The 21751-nt window shown below is 41.1% G+C and overlaps 2 protein-coding genes across 5 annotated transcripts; one reads left to right on the top strand and one right to left on the bottom strand.

The window, feature by feature from the left end:
• The first annotated feature begins 442 nt into the window (after positions 1–442).
• Positions 443–9894, top strand: LOC139653183 (alanine--glyoxylate aminotransferase 2, mitochondrial-like). Its single transcript, XM_071530158.1, has 14 exons — positions 443–539; positions 1720–1808; positions 2355–2545; positions 3644–3767; positions 3899–3993; positions 4379–4472; positions 4772–4865; positions 5782–5882; positions 6162–6254; positions 6673–6805; positions 7113–7201; positions 7385–7534; positions 8262–8360; positions 9757–9894. The coding sequence occupies exons 1-14, from the start codon at positions 443–445 to the stop codon at positions 9856–9858; spliced, it is 1551 nt and encodes a 516-aa protein (XP_071386259.1). The 3' UTR covers positions 9859–9894.
• Positions 9895–11272: 1378 nt separating this feature from the next.
• LOC139653182 (dnaJ homolog subfamily C member 21-like) lies at positions 11273–20718 on the bottom strand. Of its 4 annotated transcripts, none has more exons than XM_071530155.1 (12): positions 20342–20718; positions 19961–20054; positions 19350–19473; positions 17639–17767; positions 17173–17477; positions 16862–17025; positions 16340–16433; positions 14808–14981; positions 14569–14617; positions 12620–12834; positions 12057–12138; positions 11273–11434 (listed from the first exon to the last, which is right to left on the bottom strand). In XM_071530155.1, the coding sequence occupies exons 1-12, from the start codon at positions 20436–20438 to the stop codon at positions 11273–11275; spliced, it is 1689 nt and encodes a 562-aa protein (XP_071386256.1). In that variant the 5' UTR covers positions 20439–20718. The 4 variants fall into 4 exon arrangements, with proteins under 4 accessions (XP_071386256.1, XP_071386255.1, XP_071386254.1 ...); XM_071530154.1 differs by having other exon boundaries at positions 12057–12135; positions 12620–12837; XM_071530153.1 differs by having other exon boundaries at positions 12620–12837.
• Positions 20719–21751: the final 1033 nt, after the last annotated feature.

Here is a 21751-nt window from a genome sequence, read left to right on the forward strand (position 1 = left end):
TAAAAGTACACGGTCCCTTTCAGAGTGTTAAATTATTGATGCATTAACCTGTAAGAAGTATTTTAATGTTGTAGGTCTAACTACTGCGTATACTGTTGGGGAGTTTAGCATGAAAACCCTTATTCTAAAGTAGTAACTCCAGCTGTCAGATAAATGTAGTGGAGTAAAAAGTATAATATTTCCCTCTGAAATGTAGTGGAGTAAAAGTGTAAAGTGTCACAAAATGGAATTTCAAGCCCTAGGTCCGCGTCCGCACTTCGGCTGTGACGTTGCAGAGAAACCCGTCCATTGCAGTTTGGACCCGTACAGCCCCTATTGGCTGCGTGCTCTCCGCCAATGACAGTAACTTTTCAGGAGAAAAAGCTTGAAATAGCCAAAATTTGTGCTGAGTGACAGACGGCGAAGGGTTTAAGAAAGCGGTTTGCCCTCTGCACTTGCAAAAATGTATAAGATTGTGTCTCGTCTGAGTGGCCCATGTGTGGGTTTAAAAGTTGAATCTTGCAGCTTGTTTGGTTTGGCCAAATTCCACCTGCCGACTGGTAAGTTACCATGGAAATAAGAACCTGACCTATTCAGTTATGGCTTGTTTGTTTGTTTGTTTACACAGCTTGTATAATGTTTCCGAGGGGGGTTTATTTCATATACAGGATATATAGGCTATAGCCTATTATAACCCTGTTATAGCCCATGCAATGTGTGGACAGTCTAGAATAATGCGTCTTGTGTGTTTGTCATGTTTGTCGCAGAGACTCCGTTTGTGTAGCCTAATAAATTCTGTTGCAAATCACCCAGTTACCAAACTCGGGCTTTTAGCCCCGTTGACCACCAATGCAGCTCTGTGCGCTTAAAACTCTGAAACCGAAAGTAGTCTGCAAGTAACGGAATTGTGCTAAAGGCTACAGGAGAAATCAGCCCGATAGTCCTACACTTCATTCAGTTACTTGACAATAAGAAATGAAAGCAGTGATATGCAGTGAAACAAACAAGGCAAAATGGACATGTTGACACAACATCAACTTAAACGGCATCACAAGACGTTGCAAAAAATAAAGTGAGCGATAATTGCAATAAAGTGAGCGAAAACTGGAATTAACCTTTGTTTTGTTTTTTGTGTGTTTGTTTTTTTGTTGTCTTCCTAGTATTTTTTCTGTTTTTCTGTTTACTGTATTTCTGTCCTGTCTTCAGTTTCAGTCTCTACTTCTTGCATGAATTAGTAAAGTTATAGTGAAATATTCATCTCATCGATATGACAGAGGCCTGTACAGATATCTGCTACAACAATCTCACACTCAAAAGTCCAATAGTTCATGAACTTATCAGTCAGGAATGTGAAGTGTGTTTTACTGGATAGGATGTTCGAGGAAAATGACATAACAAGGAAGATTGGCAGTACATCTTTCACTATGTCTCTTTAAAAATCTATAAAACTGCTCACAACACACCTGTGAAGCAGAGGTGTAAACATTCAATATCTCACTGCCGTACAGCTAGAGACCAGAGGATGGATATTTAGTTTACACTTTAAGTTTATCCTAGTGTAGATGATCCAGCGGGCAGGCAGCAGGGAAAGGTCATAAGACCCTCTGGAGGGGTATCACTGTGTCGCAACAGGGCTTTGACCTGGCCTAACCACTGAAGATAGGCAGCTCAGGGAATTCTTCTGCAAATAACCATTTCCTTTACCTGTCTGTCTGAATTTCAATCACAACCCTTTCACAGGTGCATTATGTCAAAAGTCAGCCTTCAAATATCCTCCCCCAGACCTCCCAGACATGCCGCCCTGCGATTTCAAACCACTGGAATACAAGGTAAGATAGAGGTGGTGTCCGGGCCGATAATGTCTCCATCATGCACAGGCGCTGTATTGTTTTGAATAATGGCCTCAGTTGTGAATAGAAAAAGTTACTATGTCATACACAGGAAAGTGTTTTGTGTGACAATATAACACATAAGGTTGTGCCTAGAGATGGGTTATATGTACAAAAATAATGAGAGTAGTATTCAACAGTATTCAACAATACAGTTGGTGCAGTTGTAATACCTTGCAGTAAATTTAACTGGAGAAATTGTGAATATCAACTTTGTTTTTTGTTTAAACTTGTTGTTTATTGACTCCTGGCAGATTTCTGATTTACAGATTCTTTTAAAGTTACAGTAACAACAACAACAATACTACTACTACTAGTACCTCTACTGCTTTACTATTACTACTACTACTACTACTACTACTACTACTACTAATAATAATAATAATGAATGAATAACAAGTGCTCTAGCATGGGACCTGAGCACCAAATGCATAAATTACAATAATCCCCTTACAACTGCTGTGCTGTGTGGTTGTGTCTGTGCAGGACATGTCCAAAGAGCGGATGATGGAGATCCGCAGGCAGAACTGCCATCCCATGACCATGAAGGTTACCTACTATAAGAAACCAGTCTACATCCACCAGGGCCACATGCAGTGGCTGTGGGACGTGGATGGCAAGCGCTACCTGGACCTGTTTGCTGGTGTGGCTACTGTCAGTGTGGGCCACTGCCACCCGTAAGGTCCTTTTTTTATGCTATGTACCATTTATATGCCGACGACACTATTATTTATTGTTGTTTGTCTTCTATTTTACAGGCTTTTGATTTTTTGCAATCTGTTTCTGATGTTATACAGTCCAGCTTATGCCAACTTAAATTGGTATTAAATGTAGACAAAACCAAAGTTATGCTACTTACTAACTCGAGAAAGATAAATTTCACAAGGGGAAAAAATTTAGTTGGTGTCTAACTGCAAGAATCTAGGATTCGTAATCACTGGCTGTCTTTTAAATCTCACATTGAAAATCTTGTTTCTAAGCTTAAACTGAAGTTAGGTTTCCTTTATATGAATACCTCAGCTGAATGTTTACAGAAGCTAGATACTGTTTATCATGGTGCTTTGAGGTTTCTTACTGGGTGTAAAGCTCTTACACACCACTGTACGCTGTATGACAGAGCTGGGTGGCCTTCTCTGTACATGTGCAGGCGTATCCGCTAGTACAGTTTCATTTATAAATCCATTATTGGGATTCTCCCATCATACCTGTGGACCTACATGTCCAGAAACCTTGGACATTATGGTTTCCGCTCACAGGATGTTCTGGAGATGTCTGTTCCTCGTGTTCGAGCTGAGCTGGGTAAAAAAGCCTTTTAGTGCTCAGCTCCCTCTACATGGAACACACTGCAGAATGATTTAAAACTGACTGATGTGATTTCCTTTGGTGAATTCTCTTCTGTTATAAAGGGTCTAGAAAGTAACTCTATTGGACGATGTTTATGCACTGTTTAAATTATGTACTTGATTGATTGACTGTGTTGTGTAAGTGTTTTGTTTTTGTGTTGTTCTTGTAAGCAACTTTTATGTACATTCTGTCCTCCATTCTGCCCCTTGGCCAGGTCCCTCTTGTAAAAGAGATTTTTAATCTCAATGAGACTTACCTGGTTAAATAAAGGTTAAAAATAAAAGAATAAATAAATAAGTCTGTTTCACTCTGTCATATGTTGATTGTTTTATTCGCTGATATAAAGCTTGCAATCACTGAAATGCTTGCTAAAATAACTGTTATAAAGATGCTATTCTTACCCTTTCCTATCCTGATGTCTGTGGTTACAGAAAGGTGACAGCAGCTGCAGAGAAGCAATTGAGGAGACTGTGGCATACTACTAACATCTACGTCTATCCCGCTCTGCATGAGTATTGTGAGAAACTAGCCTCCTACTTCCCGGATCCTCTTAAGGTACAGTGGTGGATTTTCAATGAGATTACCCGAACGCAGGAGCCTGCATAGATCTGTAGGCTTAAATTTAAAATGTGGATTAATATACAATGAATGTCTGTTTGAATGTGAATGTGTCTCTCCATGTCCAGGTGGTATATCTGACCAACAGCGGCTCAGAGGCCAATGACCTGGCTATGCTGATGGCTAGACTTCACACTGGCAACTTTGACATCATCACTTTCAGGTGTGAGTCGTTCTTTATTTGAATTTTCTAAAATGTCAATAGACACATCTTTCTGTGCCTTGTCGTAATATGAAAATGTGACATCCTTTTTTCCGACCTCACAGTAGAGGTTTGTCCTACTTTCCCATTCATTTGAGGTTCTATTAGCACAACAATAGAGCCTGTCATGGGAGGCGGACAGCGGAGGCACATACATGTCACAGTGGACAAAGCTGATGGTTCCAGCCCCCGGTTATGCATATAAAAAATGTTTTCTGTAATATTTCTGTTTCTCATGACATATTCGATAATTCACACACTTACTGTCTGTCTGATATGTGTTTTTTTTTTTTTTAGATCTAAATGTCAAAGAAGTTTTTTATTGACCCACATTTGTCTCTTCCAGAGGGTCGTACCATGGTGGCAGTCCACAGACCATGGGTCTGACCTCCAACTCAGCATATAAATACCCCATTGCCAATGGTTTAGGCTGCACCAACGTATGTATATACATATTTGAACCATGCATCAAGGGAAAGCTAAATGACACAATGCATTAATGCATTACAAAATCATATAACAACCATACAATAGACCGCACATTGTAAATGATTATTTTAATGAAGGTAAATACAGTGTAGTGATACAAAGGGACATGCGTGCATGTATGTTTTAAATAAATATCTGAAATAGATGAATACTGCTGTAACAAGTTTTGCGATGCTTTCTCTATGCTGCATTACGTGTGACTGCTGATGTCAGGTTGATCCAGCTGACTAGGTTTCTGTCCAATGAATAGACCATGTGTCCTGATGTGTTCAGAGGTCCATGGGGAGGAAGCCACTGCAGGGACTCTCCCGTACAGACCATCAGAGAGTGTGGCTGTGCCCAAGGTACACAAACTGATGCACCCATGCTTCAGCACACACACTCACACACACACCCTCTCTCTCTGCTCTCATACACAGCCAAAACACTACTATTTTCTTAGGGATTGAGCATAATAATCTTAGGAATTTAGGAGGAACTCCCGTCCACCCAACTACAGACACAAGGGCCATAAAATCTGCAGGATCGTCCCAGACCATTTCAGGGTCCATAAAACCTCTGTTGATCAACTTATCCTCTGAGTTAAAGGAAGAGTCCCACTGCAGGGCCGTGTGTTCTCATTGGGCTTTGACCCCACCTTTTTATGGCAGGAGTAGGGCTTCGATTCCATTTCTGATCGCAATAGATATTTATATCTTTATTTATAGGGAACCAATTTAGAGGGCTATGTCTTTTAATTCCATTTTCTGTTGTTTTGATAGTGATTAAGTTGATTTTTGTTGTGGAGTTGCATTTTGTCTAAACCTGTTCTCTTCCATATGGTCTGGCTGAAGGTCATCAGGGGGTCAGCCTGAAAATCAGTGACAACTATAGTGTTGAAGTGCTAGTCTGGAGTTCAAAGTCTGTCACTGTTGATCAAACATTTACATTTTTCAACCTTTTACTGTTTTCAGAAATATTCTACCCATAAGTGCTGCTTCACAGCTAGAGAGTCTACCTGGAAATGATCAATATCATAACAAATCCATGTGACTTGAGTGTTTACACAAAAGAAAGATGAAATTCATGCAAGGCCACCATTATGCTGCAATACATTATATAATCCACGGCATTGCACAGTTAGTGCCCAGATATATTGTAGATATTAGGATGTTGTATAAAGATAAGCATTATTCTGGGAATATTGCATATGTACTCACTAATAATTAGTGCACTGATTGATACTTTGCAGCCAACTTTTGTAACTTTTTTACTCCACAGGTCATTGTATGGCAAACGATCAATACATCGCACAGCTCAAAGAGACGTTTGCAACCAGTGTTCCAAGTCGAATTGCTGCTTTCTTCGGAGAACCGATTCAGGTATACCAGGACTGTAGTCTTCTGGTGTCAAATGTGATTAACAAAAAATGAATGCTATTATCATCCATCTCTTATCTGTTGCTGCACCTAATTCAATATTAACATTATTATTTCCAGTGAGCTCAGAAAAGCCAATACATTAGTCAATAGCTTTTCATTTGCAGAATACAATATATGCTAACTCATCCTCTTACATAATGTGAATGCAATGCCTGCTTATGTTACTGAACACAGGACTGTGTGTTAAATGATTGGTGTGTAAATGTGTGTCACACACAGGGAGTGGGAGGAGCTGTGCAATACCCCAAAAACTACCTCAAGGAGGCTTACCAACTTGTAAGAGAGAGAGGAGGGATCTGCATTGCTGATGAGGTCAGATACACATATTTTCATTTGCTGTGCATTTTTAGATTTTTTACATCTGTACTCTATATTGATTAGTATCCAAGAGTTGTGCATTACATCTAAGTACTCTTGATTTATAGATGCACTGTTGTGCAAAATTAGGCTGATATAATGCTATAACATAGCATTTACTAAGTTATATCAGAATCAATGTGTTCAGTCTGTGGAGTGTGTATTTGTATGCACAGTATATCTCATTTCTTTGTGTACAAGACACCAATAAATAGTTTTCTATCTAATTTCCTTTGAGTTAAGATAGTTTTTTGTTCTAGGCTGTTGACTACCACTTCACATATCATGACATTTGAACAAAAGGTGTAGATAAACAGAAGTGTGAGATTCAATTATAGGATTTATTCAAAATCATCTGGTTGGCACCTGACAGGTCCAGACTGGGTTTGGACGTACCGGAAGCCATTTCTGGGGTTTCCAAGGTCATGACGTAATTCCTGATATGGTTACGATGGCAAAAGGCATCGCTAATGGATTCCCTATGGGAGCGGTTGTTACAACACCAGGTGAGACGCTGAGACTATTTCTGTCGGCGTGATTGCTGTTTTCACCTCATGTTATTGGGTAAGTTAGCTGGTCACCACAGCTCTTAGTCCTCACCTTCTCATGACACTAGCAACAGCAGGTCCTCACTATCGTTTATTTTATTTCACTCCATGGCTACACTATTTTATCTGTTTTTTTATATGATACTGAACAGCCTACTGAATGACAGTTGACCAAGGTGAAATCACTCATAATACGAAAGCAACGTTTTTTGTTTTGTTTGTTTTGGAGTTTGTGTGAGCATGTCTATTCACATCTACGTTCCAGAAATTGCCGCTTCCTTTGCCAAGGGAGTTCACTTTAACACGTTTGGAGGAAATCCTGTGGCTTGTGCCATCGCTTCATCAGTGCTGGATGTAAGAGTTCATCTTCATTTTCTACATCAATCCTGTTCATTAAAAAAAGAGAATTCAATTAATCAGTAATATTAATCTATTTCAGTGTAATATCATCATCATATCGCACAAGTACCTTAAATTATGACTGAAAATGTTTAATCATCAAGCGTATTTCTATGTATTTGTTCTGTCTGCCCATAGACTATGAAAGAGGACGGCACGCAGCAGATCAGTCATGATGTGGGCACCTATCTGCTGACAGAACTGGCCAAACTCAGAGACAAGTACGAGATTATCGGAGACGTCCGAGGAAAAGGCCTGCAGATCGGTGTGGAAATGGTCAAAGACAAGGTAGTGGAGTCTGGCAGGGTGAACAAGAAGTGATCCTTGCCTCTCCTCCTCTCCTCACATGCTTGCTAAACGTGTGTGTGTGTGTCTGTGCTGTGCCCCGGGGGCATGGTTCAGGAGCGCCCCAGTTAACCATTAGCCTGAGCTGCAGCGACTGTCCATCTGTGACTGTGGACTGAACACAACAATCACTGTTACACTGCACTGCATGCTGCTGCAGTGTAGTAATTCAAGATGTGGCATGTTGTTTGGTAAACTATTCTGTTGGTTGATATTGATACGTATTGGATTTGATAAGAGGCAGGAAAGTACTACATTGTTTGTTTGTCCGTGTGTCATATGTGATGCCACTGATCAGATTTTGATTAAACTTGAAGAAATGATGCATCTTACTGCTCCCTTCTGGCATTTTCAAAATAGCACTGATTGGTCATGAGGGGGACTGAATCATTCCTGTGACACAATGTTTACTGTTTGTGTATTGTTTGTATTTTAGCCATCATAATAGATGTTAAGAGTAGAAATTGTAGATTTGGTTGAATAACAGCCAAAGCTACAGCATCAGTCACTGTGTGGGTGTATGTGTTGGAGCTAGAGGTGACATTTGCCACTATCCAGTTGGAACTTAGGCCATTTAGCCCTAACCCTTGTTTGTCACTTGAACAACTATGATGACTATGACTTAACCTTCAGCCAACCCACCATCTCTCCCCTTCTCCATCATCTACAGGCCAGCAGAGACCCCCTGCCCCCTGAGGCCATGAGTGAGATCTTTGAGGACATCAAGGATATGGGAATCCTGATAGGGAAGGGAGGAGTGTATGGACAGGTAAGATAGTGCTCACTGTCAAGTAGCCTGTCTTACTATCCATTTCTTTTTCCTGGCCCTGTATGTGGTGCAGCCACATGTTTTGTTAACAAGGTTAACAAAGTTTTAACCATTTTGAAAGACCCATGCGTCAGCCACAGGCCCTGATGCTTGTAGGAGTTGCTTGTCTGTGATGGTATTGGTTTACTGTTTCCAACATGATTTAACAGATTTAGCGACTTTATAGACCCACTGGCAACTTTATTTCTCAAAAACAACCAGTGACAAATCTAGCAACTTTTTCAGTCTGTGTGTTAGGCCGTGTATGGCAAGTGCTGTGATCAGACCTCTTTGGATAGGACAACTTCATGTTGTTAATGTTTAGCTGCAAACAAACTAGGTGCAGTTTTAGTCTATAACTACTTTTAACAGTCAGTTTTAACCAGATTAAACTAGTGTTAGCTAGCAGACACAGTGAACATTACCTGTCAAAATGCTGAGAATTACACCTGGCTGGTTTGGAGACAGAGTAGCTGATATTATAAACATTTGCTAATATTATATATAGGTGAACCACTGGTCAGCAAGCCTTATCAACATCATGGATGTTCTGTTCAGTCATTTGACTTCCAGCTCTGCTCATCACTCAACAATGTCAAAGGACAATTTAACTAAAGATTGTTTAGATCTGCCACATAGTGTTTCCCTCTGTGCTAGAATAACATTAAACATGGGCAAGAATTCTTAAGAACATTGTCCAATCAGCACAGAGCCAGAATGACCCAAGCATGACCCGGCACACCTAGTGTTGTTAATTAAGAAAGACGAAACATGGAAACCCTGTGTACATTAAACTATTTTATTTATTAAGCAACAATGAAGAATCCATGTTCCTCTTTAGCTTTCAGTATCCTCAGCTTGAACTCACAAGTGATTTCAACTGAATGTGAACGGATCCCAACTTTCTCTTTTGTAAACATCTGAACCTGGCCTTTACAATCGCAATTAAAGCACAATTGTCCATCACTCATGACATAAATAATGAAATCAGAGCCGTTCCTAAATTGCAACACCTACAGGGACTGATCCTCGGTCTCAGAATCAAAAAAAGCCTCAAACTCCACATCTACAGGAAAGGCTGCAAAACCGGACCAACAGACAATATCCACCAATAATTATTCACTCACAACTTCCTGGTTGTGCTTTAGACTGCACACTGAGGATAGGTTTAATTAACCTATTAATTAGTGCTGCTCCTACCATTTAACATCTGTGCCAGAAATGTCTGAAGTCCCCATCTATGCCTTCAGTGTGTGAGATAAAAATCAGGCTATGCATAGAACGTTTTCATGCATTCTGTATCTTTGGCTCTTCCTAATCCTCCCTCTCTCTTCTTCTGTTTCTCTCACCACTCAAGACCTTCCGGGTCAAGCCCCCCATGTGCATCACGATGGAGGATGCCGATTTCTTCCTGGCAGTTTTCAACAAGTCCATTCACAACTACATGGGCAGAAGATAAAAAGGGCCAGCTTGGATAGTGGGACTAGTCTTGCAAACATAGACCCCCACTCAGCAGTGGATTATATTTTTTGCAAATCTCAAATTCCTGGTTTGAAGCGTTAGTCTTCAAACCAGTCTTCCAAGGGCAAAGTGATTTATATTGACATTTCTACTTCTGTTCTTGCCTTTTGCATAGCCATTTTAAAAAGGGAACTTCACTCGACTATAGGGTTTCAATTACTGACTGTGAAGACCTCCGAGCTACATGCAGTCCATCATGCCCGGCAACCACTGGTATAGAACAATTTTCATGAAGCAAGGACTCATAATTACTGATGACTTCATTCATCTCATCTATACTTCTTATACAGACCCTTTCTAATAGGCTTGAAATTCAACTTGTTCTGTTTTAGATTCACTGAATAATGTTTGGACTTAACTTTGTTGTATCAATGCGCTACAATTAATCTTGTAAATAGATATTCTGTTACTGACTGTAAATCTGAATGTATTAATTATGAATCTCTAAACTCAAGGAAGCAACCACTTGTGCCTCATTGTACAAATTTGTCACACTGCCCCCTGCAGGTAAGTCTTAAAGGTTAAGCCTACTTGTGGATTTAAGCCTTTTGCAAAAGGCAGTCAAGCCAACATTTTGCACAGACATGCCACTTTTTCTCCTTTAACAGCATCTTAACTGGCTTTTAAGGCATAGGGGCATGTTTTGGACAGACACAGCCCACGCAGTTATTCTTAAACATGGTTACTGGTGGTATAAATGTAAATCATTCAAAAGGTATTTGTATAAATACCAATAATACATACCAAGGCTTAATTGTTGGCTGCAGTTATTCAACTACACAGCTCTTAATGACAAAGAAACTAAGACAACAGATTCCCAAAACAGCAAAGGATCTGATAATGGGGGGGGGGGGGATGTTTATCCTGTGCACAGATTGTTTAACATATGTCTTTCTCCACTGATCCAACAGTACTGGAAGTCTCCGGTAATTACATGGGAAAGATGCTGAAATAGTTTTTCACTGAGTGTTATGGCGACCATGAAAAAATAATGCACTGTGCAAGTTATGAGAAACATCTGGAACAAATCTAGAAATCTAGAAAATCTAAAAGAATAACTTAACCAATGGTGGGTACACAAGTCTCTTAATCCTGACACACGCGCGCACACACACACACACAGCTGTCTCACTGAACATGCTGATTGTTGCCTCATTTGAAAATAAAAATAAAAAATCCATTGTCAGTGAGCCAATCCAGTCTGTTTAATAAAGTTCACTTCCAAAGGCTTTTTTTATGGCTCCTTCTCTTCCTCCTGAGGGAAACAGACTTCTCAAGACATCGTTGATTCCTGCGTCCCCGCAATGTCACACTCATCAAGTTGTGTTCATCCGCCCAGCAATGAGGACGGGCTATCTGTTCTTCTTCTTGTCTTTCTTGGTCTTGCCCACGGAGCTGTGGGCGGCGCTGGAGGAGACAGCGGTGGCGTGGCCGCTGGTCTTCAGGTGGTCAAACAACTTGTTTCTTGTGGAGAACTCGTTGTTACAGGTCACACAGCGCAGGTTCCCTTCCTTCTGCAGCAGGAAATGGGGATATGTGATTTGATTTGATTAATATACCTATAGATAAGTTTCAGTTCATGTGAAACTTCTTAAATGCTTTTATACAAGTAATAATATTACATGGGTGGTGCTCAGGACAACCAAAAAAAACAAATCTAGAAAATATCAGGAATTTGTATTGAAAACAGGACAATGCAAGTTAGGGTTCCCAGCATGGCCCTGATGGTGTTTGTTTATGCTGGTAAGAGGTAAACAGTTTGGTTTCCACAGAAATTGTGAAATACTTTCTGGTATACTCAAGTGACCCATGATTTGTATAATTCCCCGACTTCCCCAGAGAACTGATCAAATTCCCATAAATTGCACGACTAGTGGGAGCACTCAAATGGATTATGGGTGGGCAGCTATTTTTTTTGGTAACTCCAAGGGATGGCAAAGTACAAACCGATGCCATCAAAAGATCACCTGCAGAAATAAGTGGAAGAATCAAAAGGCTGCCACTTTTTACCTATACTTGGCAGATGGAAAGTGTAAATTCCCGACTCTTGATTGGATTACAGGTCCGAAAAGTTGGAATTTGTAATAAAAATAAAGAAAGACCATCCATAAAAACCTCATAACGCTGTGTTCTTACCTCAGAGAACTGCTCTCCTCTCCTCTCATTCTTCTTGTTGTCTTTTCCTCCTCCCTTCTTCCCTTTCGTCTTTGCAGAGCTGCTGAGACATCAAATAGATAATGGTGAATTAAACAGACATACATTTCTGAACTACATTATCCAAGTTTGTCCAAAAGGGTTGATTCCCCCGTTGTGAACATTATGCCAAATAGAAAAATTAAAATGTTTGTTGCTAGCCTCCATTTTACACTCCTCCTTTATTATTATGACATTATTATTATACAGTGTCAAGAGCCAAAGTGCAGACTTCTTGTTCAGGTTCTCTTGATGTACTTTTTCCCTCTGTTTAGTTTAGTTTAGTCTGTTTAGTTGTAGTTGTAGTTGAATCACTGGCACGAACACTTTGAGTCATTCGATTTGTTTCATAATTTTTTGCTTGTCGAGCATTCATTCCCTCTGCTGGCATCAAGATGGTGGTGGAGGTCAACACATCAAACTCCTGTGTTGTGACGTGTATGTGGCTAGACATGGAGGTGGCTTAGCAAGAAAACTGAGTTGTAAATGGTGAAGACCTGACGCACCTCTTGGCTTCTGTAGGCGGGAGATCTCCCTGCTGCTCAGGGAGATCTCCCTGCTGCTCTGGGAGATCTCCCTGCTGCTCTGGGAGATCTCCCTGCTGCTCTGGGAGATCTCCCTGCTGCTCAGGTTCTGTGGGGTCAGATGGCTTCTCAGACGCATCTTCATCACAGCTGGTTGGCGCTGGCTTCTCTTCCTGCACCTCTTCCTCTGGAGCGGTCTGCTTCAGTGGCCGAGTGCAGGAGAAGACAAAGGGCAGGGTTTTCAGAAAGGGACACGCAAGAGCTGACAGGTGTACAGTGAACAATTTAAATGGACAACATGGATGAGAAGAATCATCCGACGCTAAGCTGAGGGAGAGGATTATCCTGCTAACACCATGGCCACTTCCCATTAAAATTAACACGTGTTCATTTGTATTTTCCTGTAGTGAAATGTCATTGCGACTTTATTAGAGCTAACTTTAACCTAGTAGGGAAAGGTTTCTCACTACCTTTACAATTCACCTCTTAGTGAAGCCATTTTTGCTTGTAGATGTCATGTGTTTCAGCACAATGTTTTAGCACACTCAACTAAATGGTCAGTACCACTAGAAAAAACATATTCTGCACTCAGAAATAAACACTTAAGACAATAATGAATAAATACACACGCTTTGACAGCTTTCAGCACAACTGAACCCTTCCCCCTGGGCAATACAAAGCTTTTTTGGGCATTTATCCCTGGGGGTTTTTGCCCATAATTTGTTCCAATACCCAATATGTGGTGTGTTTACAGTAATTTATCGTCCATTCAGTTGCCACTCAGTGTAGCAATTTCTCTTCACATTGATGCAGAGTGGGACCCAACACAACGCAATTATCCTGACTTTGAGTGTCTTTTTGTCAAGTGCGCTGCTATAAGTCTGTTTCCAGATGCACTGTGCCCTGTGTAGTGAAGCCAATACCCGTCCATTTATTGTAAGAACGCTTTCTAACTGGCAGGGAAGCCGACCAGAACAGGTGGGGGAAATCGGTAATTGTGACAGATCTCTATACACAAAGATGCAGGACTCTGTTTATGACTAATCCCACCATCGTAGCTGCACAATATGTCATTTTAATGGGCCAAAAGTTGGTAGCAGTTTCTTCTACCCTTTACAGCACGACAATCGGACAAGCCTCTCAAAAGTTATTGATGTTGGAGTAAAGCCTGTGCACAAATTGGTGTGATGGGACCCAGGAGGGTTAAGAAAGCTAATCCCTGTATAATTAGCTGTTGCTGCTTAGCAATGCGCACACATCTGCTACTCTGAAAAGTGCAGTTATGCTAATGCTTTTAATTAAAGTTAAACTTAACTAAAGTCATTAATTAAGCTAATTAATTCATTAATTAGCAAATATTTCTATGTCAGCATACTTGTCTTCACATTACACATGGGTGGTATTAATATGAACTCCGTACTTAAAGCATTAAGGAGTTATAACAGTTTCAAGAAAATCAGTTTCCCTCATTAATATGCAAATTCAGGCAGCAAAATGCTCCAAAATCCAATCAGATCATCTACTCTATAGCAGGAACATGTGGTGTGAGGTTCTATCATGTATTGTTCTGGAGTTATTGTGTTCAGGAGAAAGTGTCTACACACAGACATACAGACGTTATAATTTAAATTAAAAACAACTGTTGCGTGAAAGCCGTTTGGTTATTCTGTATATTAAAGAAATCTAATCGATACCCCTCCAGCCAATTTGATCTTTATAGCTTTTAGTTATCTTCATACTTATCGTTCTAGATGTGAATGGGCCTTAAGTATCAGAAGAGAGAAGAGAAGAGCAGTGAAAAAGGAGAGGAGGCGGCTGAGGACGGGTTAAGAGAAAGGAAATGCAAGGGTGGGTGACAGGACAGGGACAGAGGTCACAGAGAGTATTTTACAAAGCTAGGCAAAGTCGCAGAAACAAAAGATAATACTCACTTGTACTACTTTCTGCTGTTTCTTTTTCCTCTTCTGCTTTTTGGACAGCCTGGGTGGGTGGAGAACATCAAATCATGTCAGTAAACTTAACAATGACAAGCGTGCGCAGGTGTTATGTTCACGTTTTCCAAGGAGCCGCTACTTTCTAACCGCTCTGACATGCAGGGTGAGAACTAAAGCCACCATCCTGTCAATTAAATAAAAAAAGTTTCACATGATCACATTCATGAGCTACATACTTCTGCTTGGGTTTGTCTTCCTCCTCCTCCTCTTCCTCCTCCTGCTTGTCTTCCTCCTCTCTTCCCTCCTTTTCTTCAGAGTTCAAGCCAAGCGCGTCCTCTTCTTCCTGCAGCTGTTGCCGTAGCAACGCCACCATCTCCCGGTGCTTTTTTGATTTTTCATGGTTTTTCATGCTGTGGAAGAAAGAAAGAAAACGGTGAAAAGACAAGTAAAAAGCCATCAAGAATAGAGGTTAAATGTAACAGTGTGGCCCAGTGTACCTGTGAACAACAAGTACTTCGCTTGGGCACAGAAAGCATGCTTCTTTTGACTGATTATAAAGAGGTTTCAACATTGTGTATGTGTATATGGGTAAAAAAAACAATCTTGTACTTTTTTTTCTTAATTGGTGTTTTGAGCTCCACATGACTGGCAAATAATTCCTTACTGTGTTAATTGCCCTTCAATTTTCACCCAGATTGTTTCTTTACATACTGTAGCTATATTTTTTGACTTTTTTTTTTTTTTTGGAATGACCAAATGCACACCTAGGGCATCAAAAGGCACAAACCACCTGTTGTGAACTTTTTTCAATGTGGAGCATCAGCAGAAGAGAAGGCCATTGAAACACAGCTGTTTTCACAACATCTACATTTATTTCTGCCATTCTGTCATCTGAATACTACAACTGCTTGGAGCAGGACAAGGTGATGCTTTCCCTCCAACATTAAGATCATATAAACAAGTCTGATATGTCTGTTTGTGTATTTGTGCAATCCCATATATGCAGGTAATCTTTTTTCTTGAAAAGGGGAGTCTGTGTGTCTATATTGACAAAACAGATGAGTCTGGATTCACTACCTCTCAGTGAACATGGTGAGTCGTCTTCATGTCTTAAGGTGATAAATCTTAATGGAGCATGTCCCATTTGTGGAAACAGGCTGTAGATTTGCTATAGCCTCTGCCTTTAGCACCAGGCAATTGCTTATCAAACATATTTGCATTGCCCTTGAATACAGGTGTGTAATTACATTATCCACTTGTCTGCAAGTAGTTAAATTACTGTGTTTGAAGATGTTACTAAGTATACAAAATAAAATGGCTGTCAGACTGAAACCCAGGGACAGTCTGGCCCCCGCTTCTTGTGCCTCTTTCCCTCACACTTATTATCACTATAACAGGCATGTCAAAAAATGCCTAATTAACCACCTACAGTATATGATTACCACGTGCTTTGACCAGAATTTAAAGTGCCTCACTAAATAGCCAACAGTCAATAAGCACAGAGCCAACACTGATTTACAACCTTGAGAAGGGAGAAATTGACAACTATTTGAGGAGGAACTTCAAATGGCAGAATTATTCCTCTTTATATTCACAGTATCTTTGATGAAGCTGGAATAGCATTTGGGCTTAATATTTCTGTGGTTCAGTTCCATTGTTTCCATAATGCCCAGGAAACTAAATCAAGTCTGTATGGGATTTGACTGTAATCCAACCAGGTCTGTGATTTACAACATCAGGTAGGTCCTACGGGTGGAAAGCTACTCACGCTTTATCTGATTTGAAGGATTTGTCACAAGCTGGGCAGTACAGGTCATCGTAATAGTCAATCATCAGCTCATCTCCATCTGGCTGCTCTGCATCTGTGGAGACCCATGAACAAATCACAAGCACCACACACACACACACACACACACACACACACATTAAATACCTCACTGGCATTGCACACATGCATGGAAACACAAAAACACACTAGGGATGTCCAAATTTTATTCAAACATAACCATTATTAACAGAGATTTATTCAAATTACTGCAAATTAAAAACATCATCGACTTCTTTGATGTTGTATGTTGAGCAGTGCCTGCGGTCATTTGAGGTAGATTCTAAATTAAAATGTACGCTAAAGTAATCTGACCGTATAAATAAATTTCATGAAAACATAGCATGTAGGAATCAAGCTACTTTGCCAGAACAATATTCCGGTTTAGAGGAATACACATCTGTTGAGTCGGTCTGACAATTTTCAGACATTGAAAAAAGTGTCACCCGTAAAACACACACTGACCTCCCTCTTCGGTGGTCTTGTCCTGTGTGTCCACATCCTGGTCCTCTTCCTCACTGTCTGTTGCGTCTCCAAACTCCTCTCCGTACTGAGCCTCCATCTGCTGCAGCTCCTTCTCCAGTTCAGACATGGCTGCCCAGCTCTGTTCCTTGTACTCCTCTGCCAGTCTGCGAGGGACAGGTGTGTTTTATTGTGGAGTTAAGTGCAGAAATAGAGACTAAAAAACATGACCCTACAGCCCAACTTCACCCGCCATCCCTCTCTCTCGCTCTCTCTCTCATATCAATCTAACTATCCATCCATCCACCACTCACTTGGCCTGGCTGAGTTTCTGCTTCCTCCTCAGCTCCTCCACCTTCCTGATCTTCTCGGCGTTCTGTTCCTCCACCAGCCGCTTGTGGGCCTGCACTCTGCGGTCGCGTTTTCGGACAAAAGCCACCAACTGCCGCACCAACTCGTTGCGCTCCTTTCGGGCCTTTTCTCTGGTCTTCTTGTTCTCCTTCTCCATGCCCCTTTTCTCCCAGCGGTTGGAGGCCTGCCGCGTGTCGTACTCTTCCTTCCAGGCAAAGTTCTTCCGGGTGCAGAAGCTCTGCCAGTAGCCATAGAACAGGTGCACTACCTGGGAAATGGGAGATACAGGTTGATTAAGTACACCAGTCTACTGCATTGATCCTCGATTCAATGAAGTCTTTGCTGGTTCACTATTAATTATTCAGTGTTGATTCTTTTCAGTTTTCTTTGAAGTTTTGTTTTTACAAAACTGTAAAAAGTGAGGCTTACCGTATCATAGTCACTCTGAGCGTCTCCAAAGGGAGGAAAGTCCTCGTCATCCTCATCTTCCACCTTGCTGTGCTCCATCTCCTCCTTGACAATGGACTCAAACAGGTTCCTGTAGACGGTGTAAAAGCCCTGAGGAGAGAGAATAGATCAAAATAAGACCAGAAAAGAGAGACAAGAAAGAGCATACAAAGTAGTGAGTGGAGGATATACCAAAAGAGATAACAAAACGAGCTATTAAGTACATTTTTTAAACTAAAATAGTAGTAGTAGTATAGTATAGTACTAACTACTAGTATAGTAGTTCTAATATAGTGCTGTAAGTGTAGTGAGTAGAAGTATAGTATGCACTGATTTCTTATATTTACTTATTAGTGTGCTTCACAAGCACACTACAATACATGTAAGGATAAATAAGAACACAACCACGAAGCCACAATTGTCCTCAGTAATAGAACATCCAACAGGATGGCTTCCCAAAATACATAATGAAGGTGTCTTCCATCTAATACTAATCATTCAGTTAAAAAACAAAAGTCTTGTCACTGGAACTAAAGAACTGAGAAACTAAACTGAAGATTGAGAAGAAGACTTTCATAACTTTTCCAAACCTTTCCTCCCCTTTATCATATTTCATAACCTCTCCAGGCCTGGAAAATACTATTTTAAAATTCCAGGAGTGTGGGAACCCTGTGCACAGGATCCATCTCAACAAAGACAGTTTAATCAAGTATGATGCTGCACCCTTCTGGTAGAAAACTAGCAGAGCACTTGCAGTCAAAGTACCACCAAATGGAAGAGCCAAATCAAGCCAGCAAGGAAAATCAGATATCAGATTTCCAGTTTAAGACTTCTGCCTTCAAAATAAAAGGTGCGATGTGTCAATTTTGAAAGAAAAAAGTAACTATTAGGGTGTAGAGCACAACAAAAATAGTGAAGTACTCAGGAATCTCTAGATTGAAAGTGAATTTAAAACAGGTAGAAGAGAAATTCAATGGTATTATGGCATGGGATTTCCGGTTAAAAACATTGGGAGGGCAACTGAAACTAGTGATGGCTGGGCCGTTCTGGCCTCCCAGCATGCACTGCATACCCAGCAAACTGACAACTAGCTATTATTGTTCCATTTAACAAGTTCAGAAACTCTTTTTTCCCAGGCACTAAAGTCTCTCAATCTGGTCAATCTGGTATGTGTTTATTGTTTGTGCATCATTAGCAATTCATTCACTATAGTCTTTAAATGTATTCATTACATTTAGTAAGATACTTTATGTAACTCTAAAAGCCTTTAAGTGCCTCCCAAAACCTTTCACGACTTCTCCTTTCCTCTCTCACTCGTCTCCGACCAGGAAGTAACTTAGATGAGACTCTGGAAGGAGGGAGGTAGAGAGAGAGGGTGGTGGAGGAGAAAGGAAACTTGGGACAGCGACGCATCACAGATGAGAAAACGCCAACCGATGTCCTCTAAAAGAGGCTTTTTTTGTCAGTAATAGCTGTCACCTCTTTTTTTCCCCATCCAAGAAATTTTATCTAAATGGTTTGAGGAGTGAGTCCACGAGTGAGATCCAACCTCTCTTTCAGGCTGTTGACATTTTCCATGTTTGAAGAATATGATTGAAAACATCTTAAAAGAACCAGCTAAAGATGTGATGTGACTGCTTGTAAATAAGGAGTATTGCGATCCTTGCCGGCACACATGAGCACAAACACTAACCTTCTCGTCATCTCCAAAGCCAGAGTAGCAGGTGACGGTGAAGTACTGGAGCAGGTCGATGCTGTCGTCTTCATACTCTCCACTCACTCCTCCTTTCAGCAGAGCCTCCCTGTGGTTGTCATACCTGTCGCACAGGAGGAGACAGAGGAGGGCAGAGGGGTCAAACAAGGACACACAATCTGTAGTCAGGGCAGTGTTTCCCCTGGGATTTTATTTAGCAGTGTTACTTCAGAATCAGATTTATTTTCGCTGGGTACATTTTCACATACTAGACATTTGACTTGGTGAGGTTGGTGCAGTGCAATAAGTGGTAATGTTTTGTTTAGGTTCCTTATCCATCTCTGTTTTGGTGCCAATCATGGCCCCAATTCAGGATGGAGTATAAAAAATGTTTTGCTCTTGATACTTACTCATAATAAACACTTTAATACAACACATTAGAGTTGTACCTTGTTACTGAGCTAAATAATATGGTTATTACAATCTCCCTTGTTCTCTAGTAGTGGTGCACTACTGCTGGATGAAGGCAGAGGAAACACTGCAGGGTTTTTTTTGTGATCCTCTACACAATGTCTCCATAAACAGCAGTGAAGAGGGGAGGCTGTACGCACCAGGCTCTCTCCTGCGGGTCACTCAGCACATCATAAGCTGCCTGAATCAGCTTGAACTGCTCTGCTGCATCCTCAGCGTTATCCAAGTTCTTATCTGTAAAAGGGAGAGCATCACTGTTGTTATAACGTAACGTTTGCTGGTAGTTTGGTGAACAGTTTAGGTTGGGAATAGGGTAAACACCATGAAAAAACATTGGTATGTCTCGTTTTGGCAAAGTACTGGCGGGTCGATAATCAATGACGTTAGCTAACGTTAAACACTAGCACAAGGCCGTCTCTAGCATGTTTTCAGCTGACAGAATAGGCCTTCAGAGTATGAGCAGTCCAATTCATCTCGCCTGATTTGATAACTCCACAGGGTCTCAAATTACCATGACTTACCGGGATGCCATTTCAATGCCAATTTGCGATAGGCTTTCTTCAGCTCGTCGTCTCCTGCGTCCCGTTTCACACCCAAGACTTCATAATGACACTTCATGGTTAGTATAGAGTTAGGAAAAGTTGAGACCGGAATGAAATATTCAGCAAAATATTGCTCACGTTGTCGGGAACGAGGCTAACGATAGCACGTAGCTAACTTAGCTATACTGACATGGTATGCTAGCTACCAGTATCTCTCCGTTACTTGTATAACCCGGGATTCACCGGCTAGATCAACAACACTGTTGTAATGCCTGGGTCCAAGACATTCAAACCGCTGAAATGTTCTGCATCACTGACAACTATAATTTCCACACGATATCATTTCACTACCGTAGGCATGCGGCTCGTTGCGGTTGCGGCAAAACAGCAACGGACCTGTGTTAAGGGTATGGGGTATCAGCATTTTGGCAAACGTGTCGCTTATTCTCGCGAGAGTTCTTCTTCTTCTTGGTTTCGGCAGATTAGTCGCAGAAATTGCATCCTGCTGCCCTCCACAGTTACAAATGCGATCAACTCCCCAACCCGTTACAACCGTTAGTTTAATACATCCATGGTTACAAATGCTCCCGGGTAAAGGCCGGTTTAGTGAAGGAAGTCAAGGACTCTCCTTGTTTCTCTCTAGTCATGCCGTACATGTCAAATAAAGTTTTTGAAATATATACAAGCAAGCTCAGCCAAGTCAATATACATGAGCCCCCTTTCCTCACAATGAAGCAGTAAAGGCCGCACGTTCCCCATCTGGGTGTTTCCCAACCAAGGCAAACCTTGACTATCACACTTCTACCTGTTTTAACTTCTACTCTTCCATATTGAATCCTTGTATACAGTCTCTTGTTTGCAAACGACCTCTGGCTTATGTGCAAATGCATCAATAAATCTATTTAACTCCTGTCTATTGGCTGCCAAGCTCCTGATTGCAGGACACAGAACATCAACGGTAAGCTGAAACAGAGATCATCATCATCATCATCATCATCATCATCATCCTCTCACTGTATCTCATCATTATCTGCACTCTTTCAGATCATGTAAATTAATGTAACTCATTAGGGGGCATATTTAACTATAGGCTCGACTGGCAGATAAGCTCTGTTCAAACCTATATCCTTTAATACAGGCATGTGGAATAAAGGTTTATTATCTTCCTGGCAATTTGACTTTGGCACATAGAACAGCCAACTCTCCAAATCCGCTCTCTCCTCTCCCTCCCATACCAAGGACACTGCAGCATCACGTGACTCACTCCATCGCCCCACACTCACACACTTCCCATCCCTGTTTCCCAGCCAACACCGATCCACTACCCAGCCCATGATGCCCCAGCCTCAGCCTGGTCAGCTCTACCTCTCCCTCCCTGCTCTTCACCCC

The sequence above is a fragment of the Centroberyx affinis genome, unplaced genomic scaffold (assembly GCF_046629955.1).
Source record: "Centroberyx affinis isolate AG114_WGS23_722 - 3 ecotype Tasmania unplaced genomic scaffold, CSIRO-AGI_Caff_v1 ptg001885l_1, whole genome shotgun sequence".
Taxonomy (NCBI): domain Eukaryota; kingdom Metazoa; phylum Chordata; class Actinopteri; order Beryciformes; family Berycidae; genus Centroberyx; species Centroberyx affinis.

What these genes read in the sequence shown, in the direction of transcription:
- LOC139653183 (XM_071530158.1), top strand. Translation starts at nt 443, where the DNA reads ATGTATAAGATTGTGTCTCGTCTGAGTGGCCCATGTGTGGGTTTAAAA. An exon ending in CAAATTCCACCTGCCGACTG is followed by an intron (nt 540 to 1,719) that starts GTAAGTTACCAT and finishes ACCCTTTCACAG; the next exon opens with GTGCATTATGTCAAAAGTCA. An exon ending in TGGAAATGGTCAAAGACAAG is followed by an intron (nt 7,535 to 8,261) that starts GTAGTGGAGTCT and finishes CATCATCTACAG; the next exon opens with GCCAGCAGAGACCCCCTGCC.
- LOC139653182 (XM_071530153.1), bottom strand. Translation starts at nt 20,438, where the DNA reads ATGAAGTGTCATTATGAAGTCTTGGGTGTGAAACGGGACGCAGGAGAC. An exon ending in GACCCGCAGGAGAGAGCCTG is followed by an intron (nt 19,474 to 19,960) that starts GTGCGTACAGCC and finishes CCTGTGCGACAG; the next exon opens with GTATGACAACCACAGGGAGG. An exon ending in GCTTTGGAGATGACGAGAAG is followed by an intron (nt 17,768 to 19,349) that starts GTTAGTGTTTGT and finishes CTCTCTCCTCAG; the next exon opens with GGCTTTTACACCGTCTACAG.